The 21,156-nt window shown below is 46.3% G+C and overlaps 1 protein-coding gene across 2 annotated transcripts; it reads right to left on the bottom strand.

Moving 5' to 3' along the window:
• Nucleotides 1-4,535: 4,535 nt before the first annotated feature.
• Nucleotides 4,536-19,209, bottom strand: casc3 (casc3 exon junction complex subunit). Of its 2 annotated transcripts, XM_042086183.1 has the most exons (14): nucleotides 18,992-19,209; nucleotides 17,845-17,869; nucleotides 17,546-17,601; nucleotides 15,218-15,466; nucleotides 14,575-14,723; nucleotides 13,402-13,578; nucleotides 12,080-13,143; nucleotides 9,806-9,879; nucleotides 9,572-9,680; nucleotides 8,522-8,629; nucleotides 7,655-7,860; nucleotides 7,209-7,331; nucleotides 7,033-7,060; nucleotides 4,536-6,796 (listed from the first exon to the last, which is right to left on the bottom strand). In XM_042086183.1, exons 1-13 carry the CDS (start codon nucleotides 19,175-19,177, stop codon nucleotides 7,043-7,045), a joined length of 2,544 nt encoding a protein of 847 aa, XP_041942117.1. In that variant the 5' UTR covers nucleotides 19,178-19,209; the 3' UTR covers nucleotides 4,536-6,796; nucleotides 7,033-7,042. The 2 variants fall into 2 exon arrangements, with proteins under 2 accessions (XP_041942117.1, XP_041942116.1); XM_042086182.1 differs by lacking the exon at nucleotides 7,033-7,060.
• Nucleotides 19,210-21,156: the final 1,947 nt, after the last annotated feature.

Below are 21,156 nucleotides of genomic sequence, written 5' to 3'. Positions count from 1 at the left end.
ATCTCATATGTATGATCCAATGAGTGCTTTAACACAGGAGACCAGATGTAGCTATGAAAGGGATTAATGAGACTGAAGATGAAAGATAGAGGTTACAGAAAGCGTAAGAGAAACTACAGAGTAAGAGAGTGAGCATTTTGTGTTCAGCATTTTATATTCATTGCCAGATTGTAAGGCGTGTAGTAAACAATTCAATGAATTCTCAAAATACTAAAAAGCACCTCAAGAAAACAGAGTGGAATCGAGAGATGCTCTCTCTCATCACCACCCAAAGCCACGGATCACAAAGGACAGAACAAGGATGCAGAGACAGAGAAAGAAAGAAAAAAAGATGGAGAACGAGAGAGACAGCAAGAAAGATGGTCTTGCTGTTTGCTGCCCACACACAGTTGAAGGCGGACATCAGACAAACGTGCCCCAGACCGACAGTGACACACAGTCGGACCGTGACACCGCAGGCTGACCGCCGAGTGACCTCCACACGACCAAAACACCCACGAGACCACAACACGGACAACACGAGCAGAGGTGACCAGGAGAGACAGAAAAACATGAACACAGAGAGAGAGAGAGATGCTGCAAATGATGCACAGAGAGATAGTTGAAAGAAAAAGAGTGAAGCATCACAGTGGTGACAGGTGGTGAGGAAGAAAGACATGGCCAGTGTGACAAAAGGGGGGGATGTTAAAAGGCTCAAAAAAAGAAAGAGGAACAGAAAAACAGTAGATAGATAGATTCGACAAGAAAGACAGTGAATGAGTGAGGAACAAAGACAGAGAGACAGTGAGAGGTCAAGAACTACAGAGAGAGAGAGAATAGTGAGAGAATGAAACAGAGAGAGGGAGAGATGGTGTGAGAGAGACAATGGATTGACAGAGAGAGAGTGAGTGTGCATAGAACACAAAGATGGCTCAAGAGAATGAAACATACAGTAAGAGAGACAGACAGAGACAAAGAGACACACAGTAAGTGAGGGATAGAGAGGGAGAAAGCAGGGGACAGTGTGAGCAAATCAAAGAGACTGGGGGGGACAGTAGCCGCCGTGTGTGTGTGTGTGTGTGTGTCCGCCTCTGAGCTGTCCTCGGCACGCGGGAGGGAGCATCTGAGTCCCGGCTCCCTCATTAGCCAGAGCCCACTAACTCTGTTTACAAGCAGCCGGCTACATGCAGCCTCTCCATCATGACTCATGTGTGAGTTTAATGAGTGGCACCCCCCTCAGCACAAATGAGCGTGTGTGTGTGTGTATGAGAGAGAGGGAGATTGGGGGTGTTCATGCATGTGTGTTTTCAGTGTAATTGTGTGTGTGTGTGTGTCTGTGTGTGATGGGGGGTCGCTGTATAGGGATGACATCATTCTTGGCGAGGTGGAGGGTCTTTGTTTGGCATCCAGTGGCCTGTGACGCCAGTGGTGGAGGGGTGGGGGAGTAAGTCGGGGGGGGGGGGGGCTGTCTCTCGCCGGCCGGCACACTCCCCTGACACAGAACAAAAAGGACAGGAGGGGACGGCGGCGGCCACTTTAAATATGCAGCAGCCACTAGTGCACCTCATCAAAGATGCATCTGAAAGGCCTCACCACAGCCACCCGGCCAGCTGATTGGTCACGGCCTCAGGGGGGGGGGGGGGGGGGGGGTTCATTCTGGGGACTCTTCATCATAAATATGAAGCTGTAGATAAGGAAGACATCCGCCAGCTGCTTATAAACACACACACACACACGCAACTCACAACAAAGTTACACACCTGCAAAGGAGATAAACTTCTCATGAAAAAAGTTTCATTGGACAATACCATTGATGCTATAATGGCTTTTGGATGTATGGGAAATAATGTTTTAAGAACTTTCCATCTTTCTTAACACAAAATGCAATGCATTATTATTACTCTGATAGATATGACATACAAATTAGCATCTTAAGCCATCCTTACACCAGAAGACTTTGACAACATTTGGGAAAGATTTTTGAAAGATTGTAGTCTTTTTAGTAAAGCTTAAATGGGAGGCATTAGTTAAAATCTTTGAAGAATTTTCCCCAAATCTTGTCAAAGTCTTCTGATGTATGGGTAGCAGCTAGCATAAAATGAGTTATTCGCAAGTAAAGCAAGCAAATGGACATTATAACGCAAACAGCTTGCAATTATGTAATGAAGAATATGCTTATGTAGTTTCCTTTTAACTTCAGAACTACAATGTACTGGTGCATAACCTTTTGAACAGCATGTTTTTTCACAACATGATTCCCAAGAGGCGCCCAGGGGCTCTCCTTTGTGTCCCAGAGGGCTTGAGGGGGGGAGGGGGGGGGGGGGGGCATGGCCAGCCAGATCCAGTACAGTGGCTCAAAAACAGCCTTACTTCATCTGCAGCTTAAACCCTGAGCAAACAAAGGATGGCAGGGACGACAGGGCGGGAGAGGGATTCCATACATTGCTGATGGGGGGGAAGAGAGGAGGGCAGAAATAAAAGAGGGGGGCGAGAGAAAAGGGGTGTGTGGGCAGGAGGGGGGCGGCTGATGTCCACCAGGGACCCCAACAAAGGAGAGGGAGGGGCCACAAGAGGGCCTATGAAGGGGGGAGAACCTTGAGATGGAGATAAAGAAGGAGAAAAGGATAGAAGACATTGAAAAAAGAAAACAAAGATACGGGCTCAGGGCTTGATGCCATAGAAACGGAGAGTGGTGTAGGGCCAGTGCAAAACAGCTCTGGTAATTTTCTCCTTTCCTCTCTTTCTCTGACAGTTAAAGAGGTGTGAAGACAGCATGTGGATGCCAAAGTGCCAAGAACACGAGTGTTATTTTTCCCCATTTAAGTAGGTCTGATTACATAACGAGCATCCCACAGCGCCCCACCTCCTCGTTAAGTGGGTGTGGACGAGCCCACCTGTCAATCACCAGACTCACGTGTCTGCCTTGTGATGTGATGAGACCAGCTGCACTGAAGAATAACACAAGACTAGAGTATAGATCAGGCTGCAAGCTGCCCTGCTGCAGAACCACCGCTCAACACCACATCCAGGCAGCTGTAGGCCGGAATGTCTATGAATATCCATTAGGGGCCGGCCTCCCAAGGAGCTAGTTTGTTTGAGAACTAGCCCTGATTGGTGGAGCAGAACATTCTGAGAGAGAGGACAGACAGAATCAATGGGAGCATGGGGCTTCTGTGCAGAAGATTCCGGAACATGTGTCCTCTGTCAGTCAAGATGAACGCCTCCAACTGCTGCCTGCTGAGGACAGATGATGGATGGCAACTGAGAGGCCCGGCAGGGAATACCGAAAAGACTGTTTTTGTGTGTGCAAAAAGACTGGATAAATATAGTCTCTGGATATAATATATTTCTGTCTCTGCATAGAATTATGATGGAGATCATACTGTAGACTTTCATATCTGTATTAGAATAGTGTAGTAGACCACACATAGTAAATGGTTTGGACCCATACATGTCTTGTATCTCTGCCTGAGAGATTAAAAAAAGCAAAAATATATAATATATATATATACTGTTAACCCCATATAAACAAAAAGTACTAATTACCAAATGATTCAGCATTACCCAATATAAGCGCTCCCTCAGCATGTCACCTATGACTGAACTATGTGCCCTAATCCAGTTCACTGACCTCCACACCTGTGCATCAGTGCTGGCTCTCCTCCCGGAGTGCAGGGAGCTTGGAGCTCCCTGTTAGCACTAGCTTTAGCATTAGCCAGCTTTGCTCCAGTCTCTATGGCTCCTCAGAGGATGACACCACAGCGGTGCTGGCTGTCCCGTTTGGCAAGAGGGACGACAGCAGAAGGCAAATCTCCCCTGCTGGCAATGTCAGTGCTGGCATGTGACGAGAGGGAGGAGGACAGATACAGAGAGCGAGCAGAAGAGAGGATGAGAATGAAAAAAGAAGAGCGATAAATGAGAGGGGCAGAAATAAAAGAGAGGAGACAGAGGTAAATGGGAAAAGCAGAGGAAATAAAAAAAGTAGATGAAGTGTGTGTGTGTGTGTGTGTGTTGGGGGGGGGGGCAGAAATGGGAGACAAGCAGCTGGGTATGACTTGCTTGCAGCAACAATATGATGCAATGATTTTAAAGTCAGATTTCCATGGCACTTTCACAATGACCAGCATATCGCCAGACATGGTATAATAATCATAAACTGGGTTCATGACTGGGCTGTGGTCACCCTGTATCTTTTGAGGCCAGCTCACCACAGCGCCACAGTGCTAGAATGACCTGCTTTAGCAGTCAAAAATACCCCAGTAGCATAAATATCCCAGTGACTGGCCAGCTTCCTCGTAATACAGGGGAGGCGCATAGAGAGAGAGGAGAGAGAAAGCGCAAGAGAAGGGGGGACAAGAAAGATTGTAAACACAATCTTCAAATGTCGAGAATATATCTTCACACCAGATGTTACAAAAATACACAAGAAAATTGGGTTCTATTCAGGCTTTGTGGATGTGTTCTTTATTCAAAGAGCCGAAAAATCCGTCTTATCCATATTTACAGAATTAATGTGGGCTGAATAGAATAAGACAACAAACTTGACCACTAAACGGTTTCGGATTTGAATTTTTTAATAGTCCTCCTGACAAATTTCTCCACAAAAAAAAAGAAAACAAAAAAACTTGTATATTCGACCACTGACGAAACAAGCACACAGCCTCACAGTGTTGGCAGGTCTATTCGAAACAAAACCAAAGATATGTTAAACCGATTCCATCATTAAGGCATAAACGCAATACATTTTAAATTACTCTTAAAATTAATCAGTCATAGCTACTCAACACAGAACAAACATTGCGACTATTTCCATTTACATACTGTTAGGTTTCCTGTGGAACATAGGAGGGAGGAAACTAATTTCATCTTTTTTTGTTTGTTTGCTTACTTAATAAAGAAAAATAACATTAGCATCCTGTATGCCCCTGCATGGGGATAGAATATAACAGCTTTCAGCCCCTGACGCCCCACTACAATTGCTTTTACAATGAAATATATTTATCCTCATGCATGTCTGTACAGCATTAGTGAAAGGCAAAGGTACAATTCCGAAGCAACCTCACCCCCTTGGGGAAACAAGGGGCTTCTAGATGAGCCTCAGTTTCTATTTTTTAGCGTAATAGAAAGGGGGCTGCCATCTTTGACTATGGCCACAATACGGTCACTCTTTTATTACTTTTTTCTCCAATCATTTTAACCAACCCCCCCCATCATTACAAATATAAGACCAACGAAAATGAATAGGCCAGGGCTTTCCTGACGATTTAGCTCAAGCTGACAGTACTCCTTGGGTAACTAGAAACAAATGTAAAAAGAAATAAATCAACAAAAGTATTACAGCTCAATAAACCACAGGCTTCAATATACACTTATCTATACACACTTACATTAAAAATGTTATAACCAAGCAGTTGCACTGTCAAGTACTTCAGTTTCAGCCAAAAGGTTAACGGGTTTTACTCTGATAATACAGTATTTTCAACTCCACACAGCACAAGGTGGAAGTTAACAGAAGGGAAACGGAAAGAGAGAAAACCACCACCTCTATAGTGGGGGGGGGGAAATCGACCTCAGCTACATGCTACTGCTAGCGCCATCATCGCCTTACATAGAACCATACTGTGGGGGAATTGGTCAAGTATTTAATGTGCATTTAATTCTAGAGACTATTCTAGAGAGTAGGGCTGATTAAAGGGATGTTTACATTAAGCACCAATAACCGTGGGGGTAAACGGCCAAATTATCAGGACTTGATGCCATCGTTTCCTGAAACACCACTTGGACAAACAACTACACCTCTACTTTCTCCTTAAATACACTTAATACTCTCCATTTTATCCTTTCATTTCAATTAAAACATAGTTGACCACAACAACTGGGACCAACCACCTCTCTCTCTAAAACTCTTCACGGACAAACACTGGTGGTGTAAGGTGTGACAGTATCAGATGTGTGTAGTGATGTTCTAGTGTTACACAGGACTGTCCAGAGAATCCTTCTTCACTAAGCACATGTTCCACTCTTAGATCTTACTGGCATTGTGACTATGGAGGCCAGAGAGTGGTCGAGGACTGAGCAGCCAAAACCCATCAATTCCCATTTGTTTAAAGGTATTATACAGTAAACACTTGCCTCCCTCATCCCACTGCCAAGATACTGTGACTTGGAAGAGAATTCCGGAACAAATCCCACTGAGTCGACTTACAACCAAGAGAGACAGGGAGGCCTTGTCCAAGTTAAGGACAGCAGACTCAAATTCAAACTCAAGAGCGACCCACTGCTCAAAGGGGGCATACTAATGGATTAGGTCCATCTGACGACGCAGAGGTGCATTGGTGATGTGGCAATAGCAGGCTAATTTACAGTGTCACCATTAGGCCACTTTCACCTTTCTCCAACCTTAGCTCCCCTTGGGTTGACGTCAGATCTCTCCTGATCCTGATACACTTGTCATGCCAGCGAGTCACCACCAAAATGCAGACTAACAACAGAAGGAGGGAAGGAGAGTGTGCAGCTCAGATGAGAGCACGCCAAAAGAAAGAGAGGAGTTAAAACCAAGAGTAGGGCAGGGCGGTGGGGCTTAAGGGACGAGTGAACTCAAATGTACAACACAAACATCTTTTATCAAATAAAAAGGAACAAAGTTAGCAACATATTACTAAGAATGAGAGTTAAAAATGGAACAAAAGAGGAGAATGAATCTGTTCATCCACAAGTGGTGCTGGTCCTCGAACGCCGACCTCGTGCCCAGCCTGGCCCCGCGTCGTCTTGCTGGGGGCTAAGAGCGCACCTCCTCACTCTGTTTACCTCCCCGGTCCTGCAGAGGGCGACAGAGAGCACACACAGGAGAAATGAGAGGAGTCGGGTCATGGAATATGAACAGGGCTTAATGAAACTTCACAGAACAAGATATGGGCTATTGAGCTCAAACAGAACAAACACAAATACACACACACAGACACACACACACACAGACACAGACACAGACACGACTAATAAATTAAAAAACCAATATTACACATCAGAAACAGAATTCTTCATATGCAGATCTACCTTGGGGGCACTACAGAGAACTGGGATACTGTTGCAAGGGAGAAGGGAAACAGGAGACAGGAATAGTTTATTAAGAGAGTGTTCAGACATTTGTGAGCATGTGTGCATGTGAGTGGGAGTAGGTGTGCAGGACGGGTGTGAGCAACTCCGGCTGGGCTCAGCCAGGCTCGGCCTACCTCTGGCGGGGGCGGCTTGACTGTAACGGGCTGGGAGGAGCGGCGGGGTGGGGAGGGCTTGGGCTGGGCCTGCTGCTGCACCGTGTCGTAGTACGTCACTCCCCCGTAGACCTGGGACTGGGCCTGCACACAGCGCAGAGCGGGAAGCCACCCCGGGTTAACCAGCACATCAAACTAGCCATACAGGCAGAGGTCAAGTGATGTGTCTGACCAAGATGATGGCCTGCCGTACAGGGACAAACAACTGAAAAAACACTGAGGACACTTCCCCCATCGTTCATCACATCTGACACAATGTAATTTATCCTTTATCCGCTACATAATCAGTACGGTAAATATATTTAAATATTCAACTGCTGAAAGTGACTACTCATTGTGAACATGAGCCAATAAATCATATTAATATTCATAAAGGTGTGTAGAAACAGGGGGGGGGGGGGGGTCACCTGTGGGTTGGGGTACATGGGGGGCAGCGTGGCCCCTGGGGAGTAGGGGAAGTTGGTGTTGCTGAAGGTCATGACCCCGGGGGGCGGGTAGAAGGGGGCAGCCATGAGCTGTTGGGGCGGCGGTTGCCCCGGCGACATGGAAACAGGCGGAGCGGCGTAGAGGGTAGGGTTGGGCATGGGTCCACCCGACTGGTGAGGATGGAGACCTACAGAGGACAAACAGAACAGAGACAGGAGAGAGAAAGAGAGAGCGAACAAAATCTGTTTAGATTATTCATTCTGAAACTGTACATAAAGAAGATGACCAAGGCTATAGTGACAGACAGTGAAAACAGAGCATCTGTCAGTTCCCTGCAGTGCTCACATCTCCTCAGCAGCTGGGAGGAAACCAAAGCAGAGCAAAGCTAGAGGACACGTATTAAATGCCATCAGGACAAAACAGACACACCAGGAGGAGAAAACACATCAATCGCACTGTTAAAAACAATGGCCTACTTTTCCTGAGTGCAACTACTTTTCATTTCAAAGGCACTCGTGATCATGACTATCTAAGGGTCACACACCGACTCACATCCAACTCAATCACGACACATCAACACACTGTCTGTAGCGGTAAGTGCCATGAAAAATAAAAAAATAAAACGATAGCCTAAAGAGAAAATACCACTTTGATACAATTAAATGTTATTTACTAAATGCCAAAAACAACTATTACAAGCTCTCCCACACACTCAGAGAGCAAGAAGGACTACGGCATAGATACTAAAAAGATATGGGGGCGTAAAAATACAGGAAAACATGCAAGCCACATCTGCATGACCACAGTGACCCCGCCGTGATGGGATTGGACATGGCAGCAGCACTGACCTGGGTGGCCCGGGTGTGGGAGGTGCATCTCTGGCTGGACCAGCATGCCCTGGGGCGGGATGGGAGCGGGGCTGTCGCCGTGGGCGTAGATTGGTCCCTGGTAAGACACTGGAGGGGACAGAGAGAGGACAGAACACAGGAACAGAGAGAAAGGTTACAGGTGGAGCCACACAGCAGGAACATTCTAGAACACCACAGTGTTCTTCAGCTCATGTCTAGATTAGACCACGGCAGTGCCACTTAGAACAGTAAAAGACGCTTTAATGCTTTCCGGAAGCATTCACAGTTGCATTTACGTCTTTTAGCACATGCTTTTAGCCAAAGTGACTATTTCCCCTAAATTGAGCTTTTTGTGAGAAAACAGTAGACATGTGATATCCTTTTATACAGAGTTGGACATTTCCATTTGCTAACTACTCACATCTATCAAGTCAATATGCTATGAAGCCAAAGAGCTCAAACAGTTTACTTATTGTTTATTTTGGCCCAAATTCAGCATAGTCATCCGATACAGCAAGAAAAGTGCTTATACTGCACTTCACCTGCCAGAGCCACAATTCAGATTTTTCCAGTTGACTGGTAGTCGTAATGTTAAATCTGAAAGTGCCACAGCAAACAGTGCGACTACACCCGTTCAGACATGTCCTCTGCACCATCTTTGATCTTTGTCAAACGGATGTCCGACCCTTCAGGTGATTCAGATTCTTACATGTGGACATTATGTGTGAGCGACACCGGCGCACATGAACAGAATCTCTGCGTGCATGTTCTTCGCTTTGTTCAGACACAAGCTCATTTACATAATGTCCATCCAAATTCAGGGACTAGTGTAAGAGTTAAGTTCGAAGTTCCAAATGTCAGGATATATTGTTCAGATATACAGGCCAAACGCTTGATATCCGCATAACATGTGGATTTATACCCATGTCTGAAAGCAGCAACAGAAAGACATACGCAAGTGTGCTTGTTCCCACACACACACACACAGACACAAATTAACAGTATGGAGTATTTGTGCCCCCTGCTGGTGGATGGGGGGAATGCACTCACTGGGTTCGAAGTAGTGGCCCTCCATTACTCCTATGTGCAGAGGCGCCGGCTCAGGCACCGGTCGCTGCCGTTGGGACGAGTAGCGCTTCGCCCGGCCTCCTCCAACACCCTGCGGAGGACAGAAAGGAGGGGTGGGGGGGTTAGAGAGACATCCGCTCCACGCGTAGCTTTCCTCAGACAACCAAACAGCTGGTTCTATAGAACACAGCAGCTCCACTGTAACAATCAACTCACCATCTCATCCATGTTGGCGTATGGTGGTGGTGGTGGCGGTGGCGCTCCACCCATGTGCATAGAGCTGGGAATACCTGATGAGGGGAACACCACGAAAGAGAAACAAGAAGATTAAGAGAGCACACAGAGAAACAGGGAGAGAAAGGGAGAGCACAGAGAAACAGGGAGAGAAAGAGATCACAGAAAACAGGGAGAGAAATAGAGCACAGAGAGAGCACAGAGAAGGAGGGAGAGAAAGAGCACAGAGAAAGAGGGAGAGAAAGAGAGCACAGAGAAGAGGGAGCAAGAAGGCACATGTGCAGGACAAACATTAAGTGATGAGAGGACTCAAGATTCATACACAAACAGCCTGCTCTGGGGTAAATCCAGTTTTTAAGCTGCAGTCATCTGAGAGACTCCTGTTAGCAACTCTTTCCTGTACTAAGACGATCCACATTCCATCTGCTCATTGAGACACAAACAAATCTGAACTCCGATTCCACACCTTAAAAATGAATTGAAAGGAAAATAAACACATCTCATAACATAGCCTATCATCATCATCATCATCATCATCATGAGCAGCAGCATAACACAGCACATCACATAGCTGAAATAGGAACATTTATTAGGAAGGACTGTGCATTCACCGCTTTCTAAGATGAGTCTGATCCCTCATTCTAAACCTCTTTAAAAGAACCCAAATGGACCCAACAGTCCTTATTAGCATTAGAAATCACACCGCCAATGTGGGAACATTTACTTCAAAGCACTTCAGCAGACGTACGCGTACGGCTATTGAGCACTTGTGAAAGGCGAGAGTACAGTCTCGCTTCCAATTGGAAATGAGCAGAGGGGAAAACGGCGCGCACCAAGGGGGCACAGACTGCAGCCCAAGTGGATTTGGAGCGTTACATCACACGCCACTCAAATCTGATTTTGTGCAGAACAGCTGGAACTGAGAGACATACTGAAGTTGCATATTCCCATCCAACATCTTCAGTGTCAAATTTACACAGACAGAAACACACAGAAATGAACGCCTGACTGGAGAGCGCAGGAAAAGGAAATAGGAGGAGAATAAAGAGAAATGTAAAGTGAGTGAAGTACCTTCGAGGACGCAGACGACACCAGTAGGGCATACTCATTACAAACGTCATTTTACGCACCATTTCATACTGGTCTGTAAACTAAAGCTGCATAATGCAGTGTCCCTGTTCTCTGATTTTAGGCATGAACTGGATGTCACACAGAGACAATTGACTAATAGACTAACCAGATATGAGTGTCACATCATTTAAAAATCTGACTTGCGACTAATTGCAACATGGCTGTCAGAGAGAAAAGTAGTTGAACAGGAACACAAGGAGGCTAACCGAGATGTAAACTATGGGGTTTATTTTTTTATCCATCAGCCAAGTGACACTAGCTGGTCATAAAGTGTTAATTTACATGCACAGCGGTAGGTCGTCTCCCATTCTACCTCCTGGGATTTATTATATAATCGAGGGGCTTAAAAGCCAATGATTCATACATCCGTTTATATATTCGGTTGAGTTATGCAATGAAAAGCTGCCAAACAGCCATTAGCTTGAAACGGAGGGCAGTAAGAGCTTCTTAACAGCTTTCAACAAGTTTGAAATGAATGAATCAAGTTGAAGAACAACTTCAACACTTTGCATTACCTTCACCTTACTCAATTCATTCGAGTCAGGGATGTCAAAGATACACCCCACACATGAAAAGTGTTCTTGCATATTCCTTGTTCCTACATATTCCGTGTTCCTACATATTTTGCATTTCAAAATTCCATACTTTTTCCATACTCAAATTTCCAAACTTCTCGGTAGATTTTTCTGACCATATTCTCGACATTGCGGCCACTTCTGGTTTGGGATAACTCGGTGAAAACAAAGGTATGGACAACTGAAGTGAATTAAAAAATTACACTTAATATTTGTCCATTTAGCTTGGTCATTTTTAGTTGCATCTTGTCGATGGGGACTGACAGTTAAGCTACAGAACAGTAGGAATGTGATTACTGCAAATGCAATAGTCTGGAAACACAAATATTTCTCCATACCCTTGTTTCTTTTTTCCATACTTATTCAGACCTGGAAATTACTAAAATCAAATTCCATACTTTTCCAGGTTTTCCATACTGCGTAGGAACCCTGCAAAAACCATCCATTTCCTTCCACAGTTCTCAATACAGATTTCAACAGTCACACCAACCAGACACAAACACCAACAGGGACACAGGAGAGGGCAGATGTGGACAGCTGTGAAACTCACCCCTCAGGTCTGTGCGCAGGTACGACGGCGGGCTCTGGGCCCAGTTCTGTCCGGCCAGGCTGAGCCGGGCGAGGTCCTGGTCCAGGCCTGTGAGGGGGCCTGGGGCTCCGCTCTCCCCCTGCCCGCCCTGCCAGTGGTCGCCCTTCATCCCCCCGCCACTGCCACCGCCACTGCCACCGCCACCTCCAGCAGGGGGCGCCGAGGTCTGCGGGAGCACAGGCTCGTCCAGAGACGCCTGTTTGCCCATGTCCGAGGGCCGCACTCGAGTCCTGCGGGCAGCCGAGTACGACTTCCTCTCCACCGGCCGCTCGGGGGGCGGCGACGAGTCCCGGCCCACCAAGGATGCTGGGAAATCTGACGCCCCTCCACCGCTGCCGCCAGTGCCTCTCTGTTGTTGCTGCTGCTGTTGTTGTTGTTGCTGCTGCTGCTGCTGGGAAGAGGGCAAGGGGTCCTGCTGCTGCTGTCGCCGCGAGAACTGTAACGATGGGGCTGTCGCCGCGGCAGTAGCCGCCACAGCAATGTCGCGCTCCGCCTTGCTGTAGTGGCTGTAGCTGGAGCTGGTGAAGGTGGTCGTCATGGTGATGGCAGGCCCCTCGTCATCCAGGTCGTCGTCGTCGTCCACGTCGCCTAGGTGCCTTACGTCCTCCACCACCACCGAGGGGCTACGCTCCGACTGCAGCCCAGGCCCAGGGCCCCTGGTTCCCCTCAGCCGCGGGCCGCGCTCCCCATCCACGTGCTGCGGCCGCTGGGAGCGGGGACCGGCACCGGCACCGTTGGGGCCCCTCTCGCCGCGGCCCTCGCCCCGGTGGAGGCCAAGCTGCTGCTGCGGGCGGCCGGCCTGGAAGCCCCGCCCGGCGAGGCTGGCCGAGGGGTGGGAGGAGGAGACCCTGGGGGCGGAGGGGCGCGGGCCGGAGGGGGCCGGGTGGCTGGGGCCGTGCGGAGGGCCCGAGGACTGGGGCCCCGGGAGAGGAGGGGCACTGCGGGCGCCTTGCCAGGAGCGAGGCACAAACTTCTCAGACGGTAGGTCTCGGTAACGCTTGTCACGGGACGGGGGAGAGCCGTGCCTGAGGGGAAGGGAAGAGATGTTAAGACGAGTGCAAGGACAGGGACGGACACACACACACACACACACACACAAAAAGGAGAAACACACAACATTAATCAATTTTGAGCCAATATCCCAACAAGCCTCAGAGTTATAGAATACATACACTAACACAAATGAATCTGAGTCTCATCCTTATTTCGCAAACATAAACGATGAGGGCTGTATTTTCACCAGGATCTGACTGCATTTATGTTAGGTGTGTGCGTGCGTGCACCTGGGCTTGCGTGGGCGGTATTGTCGTCCTTCGCTGGGTCCCGTGCCGTTGCGGATATCGTAGCCGTAGTAGGCGACCAGCTCCTCGCGGGACTTGGGTGCTTGCTCCTCTTCTCGAAACTTATCGTGCTCCCAGCGACCCTCGTCCTTCCACAACTTCCTGTGGCGACCTTTAGGCCTGGAGTGAATGGGGGTGGGGGTTTATTTTGGTATCCACCAACATGAATCTCATCAAAAACACACACATACTGATAAAAGACCTTACAAGAAATCTTTCAATTCCAACTCCTATTAATTCCAAAACAAGAACTAACACCGAGTAATACGATACATATTACATAAGGATTATGAACTCCATATTTCCCCCCTCCCTTTTTATTTCTAATAAACAAAACAAACTTCGAATATGATTTTTGGGCAAAAGTCCTACCATCCATACATTCATACATACACCCATCCATCCATACATACAGCCATCCATCCATCCAGCAATCAATCCATACACAGCCATATCCTAAAAGCACCAATTTCCACCCCTTTCGTTCGAAAAATTCAGGTGTGTATATTTGAACAAAATCTGGTTTGGTTCTTAACGGGAGCATTGATTGTCTTAAATTTGATTTTGTTCACCGTGCTCAGAGTTTGTGGCTGGGCTGGTGGGTGCCTATTTCCGCCCACTCACTCGGCACATCAACGGTTAGACCGAGAATTCTAGTCACAAAATCAAAATTCCACTGGAGCTCCAAGCGGATTTTTACACGCAGCCTTACAACACTGTTTACAGCTCTTCAAGTCACGATAAAATGTAATTTTTGGTACATAGCTAATTTAGATGTACTTATGGGGTGGGTGCTTGCGTTTCTTTAGGGATCCGCCATATTTCTAGTTTGTATAGAAATGAATATTAAGTGACACAAACCTTACAGGGCAGAAATAGAGGACATTCCAATACATACATACACCCGTATATCCATCCATACACCCATCCATCCATCCATCCATTACACCCATACATAACACCTATACATACACCCATACATAACACCTATACATAACACCTATACATACACCCATACATAACACCCATACATAACACCTATACATACACCCATACATAACACCTATACATACATACACCTATACATCCATACACCCTTTCCCTCTTCTTCCATACCTCTCCTCCTCCTGTGTCTGGCCCCTCACGTCGTGCTCGAAGAACAGGCCCTTGCGGGGGATGTACGCAGGGTTTTTACGATCCTCGTCGTCGTCCAACTTCTGGCCCGTTTTGCCCACGCCCTTATTCTCAGGGTCGTCTGTACTCTCCTGTGCAGGCCAACAGACACACACAAGATCTTTCTGTCAAGCTGGACATCAAAACATACAAACACGCACAGACACAAACACAATGCAAAAAGCGACACAACAAGATTTTCACTGCACCACCCCTAGTACGCACAAAAGATGTCTCCCCCTCGATATCTCACACACACACACTTTGTGCTCCAGCCACTTCTTTTCTGAGTCATGTGGAAAGCTATTTTTATTCCAACCCATCCCTGCAGCCTGTCCTTGGGAGTGCACTCAAACACAAAAGCTATGCATTTATTAGAGATCGGTTCAGTTCACAGCTAACATCTTGACAAATGGCATACTTCCTATATCGCCACACCAATACAAATGTATGCTTGCTGTACATGGTGCTTAAAAGGTGAATGATTAAATCCAGTGTGCTGTTGACAATTAAGCGTGGTAAGCTGTTTAATAACATCGTTGTGTGTGTGTGGATACAGCATTGTGATTGAGTGCCTTGCACGTACCTGGCCGTCTCCACTTTGCCTTTCTCCGGCGAGGTTGCTCTTGTCCTCCGTCTTGGCCTCTTTCTCTACAGCCTCACCTTCTTCTTCTTCTTCCTCCACCTCCTCCTCCTCCACCACCACCTCCACCACACCCTCGACCTCTGCTTCTGCCGCCTCGAGCTCCACAACGGGGCCATCCGGTTCGGCAACGGGGGCTTCAGCGGGCCGAGATGCATCTTCCTCTGGCTCGTCCTCATCCTCTTCTCCTCCCTACAAAAAGCAGTGAGACAGGTTGAAGTCATCTTGGGTACCCCAACAGCACAGACAGAACAATACACCTTGCAGTCTGAGAAATGTAAAGGGCCCTTCATGGAGTACTGCAATCAGTTGTGCATACAATGTTACATAATCCTTCGATCATCACTCTGGCTAGGAGGAATTTCCCTTCACCACCATTCAGTTGGCCAACAAGCATACATGCCACAAAGCATTTTGACTGTACTTTCATAAGTTCCTCCATAAGTTTCAATGGATCCTAGAGATGGAATCTTGCCATGGGAGATTTGTTCATTCCACCATATAGGTTACCATAGAGCCAAAAGTTGAACAGAGATGAAATGGATATCAAAGACTAAATGGATCACTCCATGGTCACTACAGAAGACCATTGGACACCAGCAACATAATTTTTGAGACTAGAAAACCAACCAGATAGACTGGACAAAAGTCTGATGTGAAACACCTAGGCCTAAAGCTTGAGCCATTAATACCAAGCACAACAGATCAGCAGACTTCAAACCAGTCAACCATCAAATCAGCCAAGCATACCTGCATAACAGACAGGCCAAATGCATTGGTACATAGTGATCATATGAAATTAAGCAAGAAAAGGAAAAAAAAAAAGTTCTATTCAGCCTTCATTTATTCCACTTTTAAAGAAATTAGCTTTTAAATCTTTCTCCAACTATAAACTCCACCCCCTTTTATATAGCACTTACTCCAACAAAAGCCTAGTTCAACAAGACAGCTTTCAGAATGTCCCAACTGAGCTCTTGGCTTCTCCTAAAGCATTTATTATAATGCAATAGACAACATTCAGGACGATATGAACCACCAGACAAACTCCCGTAAGTCCTCTCTTGCCCCATCATATTCAATGAAAGACAAGCAGTGGGGATAGAGAGGAAGGGGGGCGGGGCGGGGGGGTGCATGCTGGTCCTGATGCAGAGGAAAAACAAAATGGCCTGGGCTCTTCTCAGAGACGGGCTGAGTGCTGCTGGGAAGGAGACGAGTGGAAATGTACCCAGCCAACTGAACGCAACCATCACCGGCGGACAGAGACGGGTTGCTAGGACACCAGTCATAAAAAGTCTGCCTTTTGGCAGTGGAGGGAGAGCATGAGGTGGGGAGAAGGGGAGGGGTGGAGGTGGGGAAGAGAGAGAGAGAGAGAGAGAGAGAGAGAGAGAGAGAGAGAGAAAGAAATAAAGAAGGATGAAGACAGATGGGAGAGGACAGGGAAGGACGAAGAAGTGTAGAGAGAGAACAAGAGAGAGAGAGAAAGGAAGCCATCTGGATGTGCCGGGGTATTCCACAAGCTGTGGTCCCATGTGGGCTGAGGAATTATGTAAGCAATGACCAACCACAACTCTCCAGAGGTCCTTCTCTTCCAAGCAATCAAACAGCTGACCGTGCAAACAGCTGTAGTAGCCATTTGGACCGCCAGAGCCACCGTCACATCGCTCCCAAGATCAGCTGCTATCAAGACCAAGCATCTGAGGATAACAAAATCTATGAGCCGCTGTGTTAAGCCTACCTAAATCTCAAAGTCACAGCACTGCAGCCAAGTCTCTCTTGCTTTCGTCCCAATCACATCAAACAGCATCTTGTCCTTGTGTGCCTCTGCTCTCTCAACAACAACAACAACGACAACACCGAACACAACAACCCCAGTTTACTGGTGGTCTACAACAGGCCGATATCAGAGCAAATGACTGATCACTTCTGTTCTGTCCATGTTGTCCAAAATTATAAAAAGCTCAAACCCTGTGACCAGTGCTGGCATATAACGACCTGAACACTCCACCACAAGAACACATAAAGAGTAGGCCAGTCAGGTCAAGTGTTAAAGCAACTGATGGTTGCAAAAGGCTGGTAGAGAGACTGCTTGCCCTGTGCCATTCCAGTCCCTGCTGCAGGTCATAGAACAGACAGACAGACATGCCTCCATGATGACTAATAGCAATGCACTGCCACAATGCATGAGGGGCTGAGATGACGAAGGGGGACTACTAAAGACTATTAAAGATGCTCTAACCTCCTAATGCACCAGGAGTTATTGTGCCAACTCACCTCTGAATGTGAGCCATTCTCCTCAGGATCTGCACTGTCATAGTCCGATAACACCGCTGCGAAGAAAAGAAAGTGAAAGTTAACAAAAACTGTATTCTGTCTGCCATGAGATAAATATTAAAGCACACCCTCTTATTTATCTGACACTAACTATGGCCACTAGTGACCAACATAATCGACCAAAAATGTGGTTAAATAAACAAAAAGCACATTTGGTTCATTTAAAGTTGGCAAGCAACAATTCACAACAGCAAATCAATTAAATAGATAACAAGTAGAAAAAGAAGATTAAGGCTTACCTTCACCTACACCATCTTCACTTTCCTGAGGGATGAAAGAAAACATTTGTTAGTTAGCTTGGGCCCTGGCCATAATGGGAAAAATTAAAGCACGAGCATGTGGACTTCAGAGTTAACGATCCTGTAGATATTCACTATAATTACTATTTTAGGTACTGGCACTCTTATGTGAGACGGTATAGCCTAACGGCAAATGGAATGCAACGGCAAGCGGAATCACACACTAGTAGGTTAGGCCTACTGTGAGACCGAAAACGGGCCCTCGCGGTGAAATCGTTTTGGCGCTCTGGTCCACGCACATCTGTTTATGCGCCCAACGTCACAGTGGCTAAGCCTGTGCTTTAGCTTAACACAAAATATTGTGGTACGCACAGAACAGTGAGGAAATCAACAGCACTAGCAAGTGATGTTGCATCCGCGTTGTTCAACACACTAGCCATGACCCCCTGAAAGCCGACTGTTAATGTCAAAATCAATCCTGGGAACAAACGTTACCACAAAGTTATGTAACCAAAATAACATTAGATTATTGATAGCAAAAGAAGACTCACTACGAGCAATTGGATTTCTTGCCTTTCCGCGACTGAGCACAATAATGAGCAGCATTATCCCATTAAAAAGGCGACACCTCTTGAATAATGATTGCTTTCATACTACTGGAGGGTCAAAGATGCCTTGTTGATGGTGAGTTGCCAAGACTTCCGTTACAACTGTTACTTCAAGCCCCTAACACTAACTATTAATCGTGTTTAAACGATGTATCAGATGTAACAACAATCTACTCCTATAGAACTCTTGCTAACCAGTTACCCCGTCAATGCTACCATTGACGTCGATGCGAGGGCTGGCTAGTGTGAACTGGTACAGGCTAACTACTACTTAACAGACATCTCAAACGTTTACCAACTTAGCTGGCTAGCTAGTCAGCTAATATTTAAGTAGTGCCGATTTTGCTAACGTTTTTGGACATGCCTGATGACCGACTGAAGAAGTTAGTCGGGTTGAGGTAATTATCCTTTTCCTGTGCAGTTGGATGAAGATAGTTGCCTGACTAGGAAACTTCTACATGAAACCAAGCGTAATTTCTTCACTACGCTAGGTTAGCCAGTTAAGATCGCTACCACCAACTCAGAGGGGGGGCACTCACACACTCCGATTCGTCATCGCTCTTCTTCACAACTCGAACAGATGGCGACTCCACGGGCTCAGGTTCCTTTACACGGGTCTTTGCCCCAGGAGAAGATGGTCTTTCACCCTCCGAACCAGAGGCAGATTCGTCCTCCTCCTCGCTGTCCTGAGACGCGCGCCTCCTTCGTCGTCGCCGGTCCGCCATCTTAGCACTGAAGGAAAGGAAACCGGAACATTGCAAGGAATTGTGGGCGTTTTGTCCTGCGTCACATCCTCATTGCGAAACGCTTACGTCAATGCGTCAGGTGTTGTCAGGAGGCGACAGCTCAAGGCGACTACGAGGAGAGATTTAATGTTTGTAGAAAATATCAATAACCTAGCCCATATTTAGTTTTAATAAAATATATTATATGATAATTGACTCTAAACTACCTTGAGGTTGGTAGGCTACGACAGTTTCAATTTGTAGTGCCATTTAGGCCCTAGTGGGCTTGTAGCCTAGTGATATTATGATACTTCCATATGGGCTTTAATTTTGATGACACCCAATGGAATGCCTTACACCCGCACAAACTAATGCTAATTTAATGACCATTTGCTTTTACTAATATAAAGGCCGGAAACCACACGCGCTCAGACGAGCAATTCTAGGCCTAGGCCTGTATTTGAATTAATTTAAAGTGACACCTTTTAAATGCATGAAACTCCTAAAAATCTTAGACGCCAAACTCTCGTTTGAAGTCAACTTATGTCATGTGTCTCTAGATAGTAGGCTAAATAGTACAAATACACTGCTCATTGTGCTCTGATGCAGTTGTGAGCTAGATTTGTAGATCTGACTTCTGCTACAACACCGAGTCATGCCACATGCAGAAGTTTTCTGACGATACTGCAATTGTGGGGTGTATCAGGGATGAGCAAGAGGAGGAGTACAGGAGCCTGGTGGAGGACTTTGTGCAATGGTGCAAACTCAATCACCTTCAACTCAACACAAAGACCAAGGAGATGGTGGTGGAGGGTCAATGTGGAGGTGGTAACAATGAAACAATGTAACAATGAATTTGTCAACATTCTTCTCACCACTGATAATGTGATTTGGACTTGAGACCGTATTTTGCCAGTGTTCCATTTTCTTTCATTTTGGACACCTCATACATTGAGTGACAGAACACCCTAATTCGTCATACTATATTTACATATTTGGTATTGTTGGATTCAGTACAACCCCACCTTTCCAACAAGTCATCATATGTGTTTCTATGATAATCCCTGGCAAAGCAGTCACAAAGTAAATGAAAACATTCTGCATAGATATTAATTTTTTGCATGTCTGCTTATTTTAGGTGTATGTTTACATGTCTCTACTCATTCCATACATCAATATATTCACATCCAGTCTTTTCTAGTAGGTAAAGTAACTTCCTGACTATAAACATGCCAAGTTTCAAAGGTCTCAGAGCTTGTGTGATTGATCTGCACTAATTTATATGCCTTAACTCACAGACTTTCTAATGTGGAGACACAGCACTCCATAGAAATGCATGGGGCTAGTTTGTCACGCCAATATGGCCGTTGTCTACACATATCCCACCCCTTCCTCGGCAAAACGTTGACATGTGAATACATTGAGCCAATCATGTGGTGTGATATGAATACATTGAGCCAATCATATGGTGTGTTGTGAAGACATCGTGCCAATCATGTGTTGTGAGCTTGCCGCTGGAGCAAGATTGGTGTCGTGAAGCCTTGCGCACGCGCAGTTCGACCCAAAGACTGTGCCCGATGAGTGCCCATAAAACGTTGGTATATGGCCGCCGAGTGGAGGGACTTGCCTAAAAGGACTTTGCTTAACTCCAATACGGACAGGCTATATTTTAGTCCTTTTTTGGTTTTGGGGTGTATAACAATATCTGTTAATTTAACAATTTTAGCAGTAAAATATTTTTAGCCAAGAATCCATTTCATATATGGGAGACCTTAGAGATGAGGAAAAACATTGTTGGGTTTAGTTCTACCTCCGGTAGGGGTATCTAAAAAAATTGGGGCCATTGTCACTAGCCTAGTGTGCTTCACCTCACTGCGTGTTCACTGTGTGCTGAGTGTGTTTCACTAATTCACGGATTGGGATAAATGCAGAGACCAAATTTCCCTCACGGGATCAAAAGAGTATTTATACTTATACTT

The sequence above is a fragment of the Alosa sapidissima genome, chromosome 3 (assembly GCF_018492685.1).
Source record: "Alosa sapidissima isolate fAloSap1 chromosome 3, fAloSap1.pri, whole genome shotgun sequence".
NCBI lineage: Eukaryota > Metazoa > Chordata > Actinopteri > Clupeiformes > Clupeidae > Alosa > Alosa sapidissima.
The sequence above is the reverse complement of the archived record's forward strand: the minus strand, read 5'-3'. Positions and strand labels throughout refer to the sequence as shown.